The sequence below is a fragment of the Kryptolebias marmoratus genome, linkage group LG2, assembly GCF_001649575.2.
Source record: "Kryptolebias marmoratus isolate JLee-2015 linkage group LG2, ASM164957v2, whole genome shotgun sequence".
Taxonomy (NCBI): domain Eukaryota; kingdom Metazoa; phylum Chordata; class Actinopteri; order Cyprinodontiformes; family Rivulidae; genus Kryptolebias; species Kryptolebias marmoratus.
In genome coordinates this window covers 10425721-10434331 of record NC_051431.1, presented here as the reverse complement: position 1 = coordinate 10434331, position 8611 = coordinate 10425721, and the positions used below count along the sequence as shown (strand labels likewise).

Sequence of the window (8611 nt, the reverse complement as noted above, 5' to 3'; positions counted from 1 at the left end):
CAGTTATCGTTCATTTTATCGTCCTTTAAATATATTATATCACATGTTTACGTTATTACGTTAGCTGTACTAGTCTATCAGTTTTAAACGAAACTTAATTAGCATATAAAATTGAGGTTAATTTGTACACGTCCAAATGATGCCAAAAATATGCGACGACTGCTTTTAGTGACGTAATAATCCTGTGCCCAGTCCAACATGTGAATTTGTAGATTTTGTTTTTCAGTTTGAGATTTGTTGTTTAGTAAAACTAAACAGAAACAACAACAACAAACATTGCTTATTCTTTTTGGACGGGTATTAACATATATTGAATGCGGGAAGCTGGAAACTATTAACTTGTTTTTTAGAGACTCGTCTTGGAGTTGAAATGTCTCTGTTTCTTGTGCACAGGTAGGCAAATAGCTGTTGCTTTCTTATTTTAGGTTGTCCATTTTGTCACTTTAATGAGCCCGGCAGGTGGAATTAGAAACGGGAAATAATCTAAATTTCATAATCATAAACCGATTCCAAATTACTTTCAAATACATTCGTCAGTCAACATAAATCTAGATGGAATGTTATGATTGCAAGTCTGTGATAAATTTTTCAATGACTGGGATGTTTACAGGTATCTTGGAGAAGAGGAAGAAGGAACCGTCTCACGGGAGTCTCAGAGTCAGGTGCTGCTGGCTAAACTGCAGCAGAAGGTGAAACAGAAGCAGAGACAGAGTTTGACAGAGCTGAAAGAATCCGTGCACGATAAACAAACCGAGCAGCAGGATGTGAAGAAGAAAAGAGAAGCTGACAAGGACAACAGTCATGAGCATCTCCACTTAAAAAAGAGGAAATTGGAAGCCGGAGCTTTGTGTGATTCAGACCCTGACAGTTGTGATGCAAAACAAAAGAAGAAGAAGAAGAAGAAGAAACAGCCAGGTGTGTTATTATCTGTATGTCTGCTCACTTGTTTCGTTTGATCCGCATATAATTAATGTTCATAGCATTTCCTTAACAGTTTAACTGGGTTTCTTTTCTAAGTGAACCATGCAAGCAAGGTCAATAAGAAATTATATTTTAGTTTTGAACCTTTGGTTCTAAGTGTTGCAATGTGTTTTACATTAAAACATACAAACAGTAAATCTCCTTTTATTTTCACATGCACTTTGTAGCACTTTATACTCACAATCTGCTGAAATGGGTTTTATCTGTAGGGGAGGGGTCAACTTTTATGTTTTTTTATTTTCTTTCTTTAAAAGTGCCTTCTAACTACTGTAATGTTACCAAAATGTGTCTCGCCGGGTTCACTTTGTCTGTCTTTGAATTTAGCTGAAGGTGTTTCTCCAGTCAGCAAAGGAGATGGAGCAGAGTACAAAGAAGGACAAGAACTGGAAGAGGCAGATAAAACAACACGGAGCCCAGAGAAAACTTCTGTCCCAGCAGGATTTACGGTTCTTGGTGGATTTGAGAGCAAGGCTCTTCAGAAGGTACAATGATACGATGGTGCTGAAAGGGCCAGGTGGTCTACAGTAGAAATAAGATTCTTTTCATCTGATCCTTCTTGTTCTGTCTACAGGTACACAGAGTCCTGCCTCAGTGGCTCGCTGAGCCTGATGTGATTCACAGAGACATTAAAAGCAACCTAGTACCCACTTCTGCTGTCTCAGGGGTTTGTGCTCAACTCCTGAAAAAACTGGAGACTAATGGGATTCAGCACTTCTTTCCAGGTAGAGAAACACAGTTTTGTGTTTTGGAGTTTAGATTGTGAAGCTGGTTCCACAAACACAAGTTATCTTTCAGTTAACAGGTGTTAACTTTAACAACTGACATCTGCTAAACCGTGTGTCTCTTGTTATTTTCCATCACTCACTGTAAATCTAAGAGCTGAGTATCATAAAACAAAATTATCACATTTCTGTATTTTGGAGTTTAGTGGCTGTCTCTGTGTTTTTGTTTAGATTTAAACCATTTCCTGTTTTCCATTTCATCCTTGTCATGTTTCTTTCTGTCCTCATTTCTCATTTTCTGTTGCACCGTCATGCTCTGTTTAATCACTACAGAAGCACAATTTGTTTACTCTGCAATGAGAAAATGAGTTCATAACATTAAAAGTCCAAACATTAGGCGAGAAAGAAGGGATCGCACCCCCACCCTCAGACCCCCATTATTGGGGAAACACTGACTTCGATTAAATCTAGTAAAGCTAATTATTTACAGTAATTTGTTTTTGTTCTAGGCTACATAATTAATCACAGCTGCTGACATAAAAAAATCATATTTTTATTTATTTGGGGAAAGATTTGTTCAATTTCATACCTCAGGCAGGTTAGGTTTTCCTACAAGAATTAAAAATAACACTAAAGCAGTTTTGGTGATACACTTCTGTAAGAACTGACACCCTATAGTTGTACCTGGAGTTACCGTGACAAGACATTATTTATGTTTTGATAAATACAAAATACCTAATTATTTTACGGCCTTTAAAAAAAAAAAAGCCGTTCTAAAGCAATTTAGTGTTTTTTTTCACTGAAAAAAGTGTATGTTCTGTTTAAATGATGAGCAGTGCTGCGTGGGAGACAAAATATTTAACCTGGAAATGATCATAGGTGTTAAAAAAGCTTTGCGATTGTTTCACCGAAACAAGAAAAAAATGTCATTGATGTTTGTGTAGTCCAAGCAGAGGTGATCCCAGCCATCTTAGAGGGTGCACAGCATGGGCTGCTGATCGGTGGAGGAGGCTACAGACCCAGAGACATCTGTGTGTCTGCGCCGACAGGCAGCGGCAAGACTCTTTCATTTGTCATACCTGTCATACAGGTGAGCAGGCCCTTTTTATTTTTTAGGACCATATGGAACAATCCGTGCACACTGTAAGTGCAGGTCCTGCTGCATGTAAAAGATGCATTGTGGGATTGTTTTCAGGTACTGATGCAAAGGGTGGTGCGTGAAGTCCGAGCGTTGGCCGTACTGCCAACCAAAGAGCTTGCTCAGCAGGTCAGAAACTTCTGAAATATTTATCTTAAATAGGTTGTTCTGTGAGAGCTTATAAATAATACATATCTTACTTGTTTTGGATAGCCCTTTGAACCGCCTGAGTCTGAAGAAATAGATTAAAATTAGACCAAACAGATGAGCTAAAGGCTAATCTGTGCTAAGCTAAAATCAAAGGGGATTGCTGCCATCTTAAAATAACTCTAGTTTCAAAAAGTTCATGGCAGGTCACAGCCCCACTCAAACTCACTATTAGCTCATCTGCCTCGTCAGATTTAACCTCTTTTTCTTCAAACTGACCTAGTTTAAAAAGCTATCTACGACAGGTACAATATTATTTGTTTATAACCTTTCCTCAGAACAAAAGATTTGAACTGTCACTTCATTTGAATTCCTGACAAGACTAAAAGCTTCTTGTTTATTTGCACAGGTTTATAAAGTGTTCACATCATATGCTGGCGGAACTCCCCTGAAAGTGCTGATGCTGGCGGGTCAGAAGTCGTTTGCTGCAGAGCAGGCTTCACTCTCTGAGCAAAGGTGGGAACTAAAGCTGAAAAGACATTCCAGAGCAGTTCATTTAAAATTATATATGCTTACTGAAAGATTTTTCCTTCTTGGTATTAATTTTAGTTTCAAGTGTTTTCTTTAATATCAGTATAGAGTTTGACATTTTCGTGCCTTGGAACCGTACAATTTGTAAAGTAGATTCTTTAAAGGGCATAAAGTTCTGGCAGCATTTTAACAGAAAAGTTGGCCTCAGCTTAAACTTTACAACTGTGATCCGACGGTGTCAGTAGGTTGTTCACTTTCTAAAAGACTGGACCACCTGCAGATCCTCTGTACTAATGATGGATTTTCCAGGGGGAGCGTGAGGCGCAGTGCAGCAGACATAATCGTGGCTACTCCAGGTCGACTGGTGGATCACATCAACAAAAACTCAGGATTATGTCTAAAGCAACTCAGGTTTCTTGTAAGTTCCCTAAAAAAGTCAAACTTATGTGTATTGACAGTGGTGGAAATAAGTTACTTTTATGTTGTACTTTTGTACTAAGATTATCGATGAGGCGGACAGGATGATTGACAGCATGCACCAGTCGTGGCTCAGCCAGGTCGTGAAGGAGGTGTACGGCTCGGGAGCTGTACCAGAAGCCACGAGCATCTTCAGGAGAACAGAAGCAGCTCACATCACAGCAGCCAGGTGAGTCACAGTGAGGAACCCAGCCATAAAGCTGTGTAACGGTGAGAACTAAAAATCCCTGCTTTTCCTCTCAGCCTGTCTCCACCTCAGATGCCGCTGCAGAAGTTGCTGTTTTCTGCTACTCTCACTCAGAACCCGGAGAAGCTGCAGCAGCTGGGCCTCCACCAGCCCCGGCTCTTCAGCTCCATTCACAGCCCGTCCAACAGCACGGCAGCAGACCCCTCCCAGAAACAAGACCGCTTTGACTTCCCCCAGGGGCTCACGGTGAGTGCTGACCCATGACTTTCAGGATGGAATGCAGCCAAACAAATTAGTGGAAGCGGACGAATAATGAATGTGTCTACTTTTGTGTTTTTTAGGAGTATTATGTATCCTGTACGATGGACAAGAAGCCTCTCCTCATCCTTCACTTCATCCTTTGTATGAAGCTCTGCCCCGTCCTCTGTTTCACGAACTCCAGAGAGACGGCACACAGGTCGGCTGCCAGTTTTTATCACACCACTGACATTTTTACTGAATAATTCACCGCGTGTCCCTTTAGCTGTGTGAACTTTGTATCTCCCAGACTGTACCTTTTAGTGAAGCTCTTTGGTGGAGTTCAGTCAGCCGAGTTCTCCTCCAGACTCTCCCCCGGTGAGAGGAAGAAGACGCTGAAGGACTTCGAGCAGGGAAAGATTCAGCTGTGAGTTTTGGCGTGCAACTCAGGGATTGTTAACATTTATTTATTTTCACCTGCACGTAGTTATTATCTAATGATATTCAGGTGTAGAAGAGATGATAATCACTTGTGTGACGTAACTAAAACAAGTTATAACGCACTTTTTGTCAGGTCTGAGAAGATTAGTAAAATGAACCATAATAAAATGATAAAATATGAGCGAGAGTTAAACTTTTGTTGCATCTTTGAACCAGAATCTGGCATCAGATTATTTGGTCACTAGCCAGTGTGCTTGTCATGCCAAGGCAGTATCACTGTTCAATTGGCTACAAAAACTTTTTATCATCGGGAAAAGAAGAAAAAGCCCTTTTAAAGTATCTTTTGACAGAGTTTTATAGAAGAATATTTTTGCCAAATTTGGCCAACTGTTTACGACCAGCAACCAGTTACATTTATGCCCTCATACAAGTTAAACTGAGTGAGCTTTGGATCAGTGTGATGATAGAGATGTGCAGCTCGCTCTGCCTGACTTCGGATTTCTTTTGGTTATTTTAACAAAGTCAGAAAGGCCCTATCATTTCTCACCTCGTCCAATAGGCTGATCAGCACTGACGCAGCTGCCAGAGGCATCGATATCAACGGGGTCAAATGTGTTGTCAACTACGACGCTCCGCAGTACATCAGGACCTACATTCACAGGTAGGCAGCTCCGTTTTCCAAAGTTTTATTGCGATTCTTCGTAATGTTCCCCATTCTTTTCCTGATGAAGTGACACTCTGTTCTGGCTTCTTTGTCGTCATGCAGGATTGGAAGGACAGCGAGAGCAGGGAAGGCAGGACTGGCCTTCACTTTACTGCTCAGAGTGCAGGTGCATAGATCTAATATGATACACTGCCTTGAAAAAGTATTCACAACCTTTAAAGTTTTCAACTTTAAAGTAATTTACTTGGATTTTATGTGGTAAACCAACACAAAGTTGGTTTATTATAATTGTGAAGTGGAAGAAAAATGATTTTTTTTTTAACTAAATAAAAAAAATAAATAACTAAAATCCAATCAATTACCTTAAAAAGTCATCTTATTAGTAAATAGTCCAGCTGTGTGTACTTTAATCTCAGTATAAATCCAGATAATGCTACAGAACATTAATGATCAAACAGCCTCATGAAGACCAAGGAACACACCAGATAGATCTGGGATTATTGAAAGGTTTAAAGTGTGATGTAATACAACACAATATTACAGTGTAATTCTGTATATGTGATACAAATAACTTCACAATGCAGAAAACCTGACTTAATCACTAAATTGCTACACAAATCTAAAATTTTAAGTTGTGATATTTGTTTCAATATGAATACAAAATCCATATAAAAGGTAAAAGACGTATTTTTATTCACCAGCTATAACAGGTTTAAGTTCATTTCCCATAAAACAGGCAAAAATCTAAACCATTAGAAACATCTGCAGCAGAGAACCAGTCTTTTGGGGGTTCAAGTTAAAACTGCAGACCTATATTGCAACTATGAATATAGAACAATTTAGTTTTACAAACTACACGTTTTCCCTTGTTTGTGCAAGGTCCCGACACATTTCAGTGCTCAGTATTTTTACACTGTAAAAAAAATTTGTTTTTATGACCCCCTCTTAGGAGACGAATTTCCTCCAAATGGTGGTGGAAGCAGGAAGCCCCGGGATCCAAAAGCAAGTGGTCAAACCAGAGACCCTAAAGAGTATGGAAGCCCAGTATGAACAAATTCTGCAAGAGCTGGCTCGTGTTATTAAGGTACCATCCCAAACCCCTTCAGTGAATAAATAGTGATGCTTTTGTCTTCTTTAAATTAGGATTTTGTTAAAAAAAATCTGCCCTGACTGTTCTTTCTTTCTGCAGGATGAGAAAGCCAGATGATGAAGCAGCAACTGTCTATCGTCCCACTTTGACTTTTCATGCTCAATTTGACTTTTGTATTTTTGTTGTTTAAATAAAACACAAACTTAGTTTATAACAGTAATTCTTGCTTGTTTACAGAGACAACAAATGTGAAGACAAATGCTAATTGCTAATGTTCAGCTTGACGTCGGTCTTAAAATAACAGGATTGGATTTATTAGACAAAGTATTGGAGAGGTCATTGTGTAAAATAATCACACAGCTTCTGCTTTGCAGGGCAGAACTGATATGACAACATTCTCTTCCTTGAATATTTGCTTACTGTTATAAGCACAAGATGAACAATGTTGTTGCAATGGTTAATTTTACTGTGAGCCTCGTGTATGTGTTTGTAGTATTTATAAATTAGCTACTTAATGCAGACCACCATCCTACTGATGAAATGAGAAAATGTCAACCTGTTAGTACCTAGTTTGGTGTACTTTAATACCCAGAATTTAAACCTAAACACATCATAACTTGCTGTATGCACAGGGTCAGACAGCCGAGCTCTTCAGAACTCAGTTGACTTCTCTTTATTTCAATCAGTCTGTCTTTACAACACATATTAGTTTAATGTTTACTGTCTCCGACACACAGTGTAGCACACAATGCAGTGCCATCAGTCCCATTTGGAAGTTTTCCTCTTCATGTATTTCTCTCCTTGGCTGTCGATGGCCTCGTAAAGCTGCTGGTCGTTTTCTTTCATCGCATGCATGTAGCCCAAATAAGCCACACTCAGAGTGATGGCCACCAGTCCGAACACCATCGTGGGCTTGTTCTGCAAAACGACACAACTCTGTGTTAAAATCCACAGTGTTTCAACAGAATAAGAAGTACTGGGATCAACATTTCACTGCTGACACATCCAGTATAAGTTTAAATCCAGTTTTATATCTGTTAAACTAGTATGAAATGTTGAGGTGAAACTAAAACATCAAAACACAAATCTAAAAAGGAAAAAAGTGAAGAAATTATTTAAGACAAGTTTTATAACAAAGGCTATACAGTATATATAGTCGATGTTATTCCATATATATAGTCTTATGTATGGTATCTCACAGGTTTGATGAAGAGTTCAGGGTTGACAGCGCGGAACAGTGTGGTCGTCTGCGCCCCCCTCAGCCCGGGGGTTCGGAAGCCTTTCTCTCCCGGACCTTCCTTCCCTTTACCGGTCTCTTTATCCGACATATCCGGTCGAAATGATACAGAACTCTTTGGTACAATTATAAGAATTTAGAAGATCGAATAACGCCCACTGATCATTTTACGACTCTGCTAGCTAACTCATTTTAGCTCAAATGTTCTTGAGTCTTCTTCTTCGGGTTTTCCAGCTGCTTATGTTTATGGTGTCTCAATGCTGCCATCTACTGGTTTCACCAATATCCATCAATGCATCCATTTTCTACTTTCGTTGCTCTGTTCAGAGTCGCAGGGGGGAGTCTAGTGCCTGAGAGGCAGATACATTCTGGATAGGTCGCCAGTTCATCGCACACACGAAACAAATATTGACACAGACGTCTTTGTGTCCGTCCACTAAATGTTTGTAGCGTCGGGAGAGGTAAAGGCTCACATTGCCCTCTTGTGGCCAGAAGATATATTACAAAAACAATCACATGACATGAGCCTTTCGTCCCCTACGACGCTGAAGTTGGCATCAAATTCTAGCGTCGAATAGCTAAAGGGCGATTCCACCTAATTTTTCACTACCATCCGTGTCTTTAATTGATTCTAATTAAAAAACTACAAATCCTAGACACTTCAAACCTGGACTGGATTATTCTCCTCTTCCAGATAAATTAGTAAAACCATGATTGGGATTTGTGAAACCTTTTTCTGATTTGTGAAAACTCATTAAA

At 39.5% G+C, this 8611-nt stretch overlaps 2 protein-coding genes across 3 annotated transcripts; one reads left to right on the top strand and one right to left on the bottom strand.

Moving 5' to 3' along the window:
- Positions 1 to 164: 164 nt before the first annotated feature.
- ddx51 (DEAD (Asp-Glu-Ala-Asp) box polypeptide 51) lies at positions 165 to 6835 on the top strand. Of its 2 annotated transcripts, XM_017424608.3 has the most exons (16): positions 165 to 393; positions 611 to 915; positions 1306 to 1463; positions 1553 to 1703; positions 2648 to 2793; positions 2899 to 2970; positions 3398 to 3504; positions 3829 to 3937; positions 4020 to 4165; positions 4240 to 4429; positions 4525 to 4640; positions 4731 to 4847; positions 5421 to 5522; positions 5628 to 5691; positions 6475 to 6609; positions 6715 to 6829. In XM_017424608.3, exons 1-16 carry the CDS (start codon positions 371 to 373, stop codon positions 6730 to 6732), a joined length of 1959 nt encoding a protein of 652 aa, XP_017280097.1. In that variant the 5' UTR covers positions 165 to 370; the 3' UTR covers positions 6733 to 6829. The 2 variants fall into 2 exon arrangements, with proteins under 2 accessions (XP_017280097.1, XP_017280096.1); XM_017424607.3 differs by having other exon boundaries at positions 6475 to 6835.
- Positions 6836 to 7232: 397 nt separating this feature from the next.
- smim8 (small integral membrane protein 8) lies at positions 7233 to 8244 on the bottom strand. Its single transcript, XM_017424609.3, has 2 exons — positions 7815 to 8244; positions 7233 to 7533 (listed from the first exon to the last, which is right to left on the bottom strand). The coding sequence occupies exons 1-2, from the start codon at positions 7941 to 7943 to the stop codon at positions 7375 to 7377; spliced, it is 288 nt and encodes a 95-aa protein (XP_017280098.1). The 5' UTR covers positions 7944 to 8244; the 3' UTR covers positions 7233 to 7374.
- Positions 8245 to 8611: the final 367 nt, after the last annotated feature.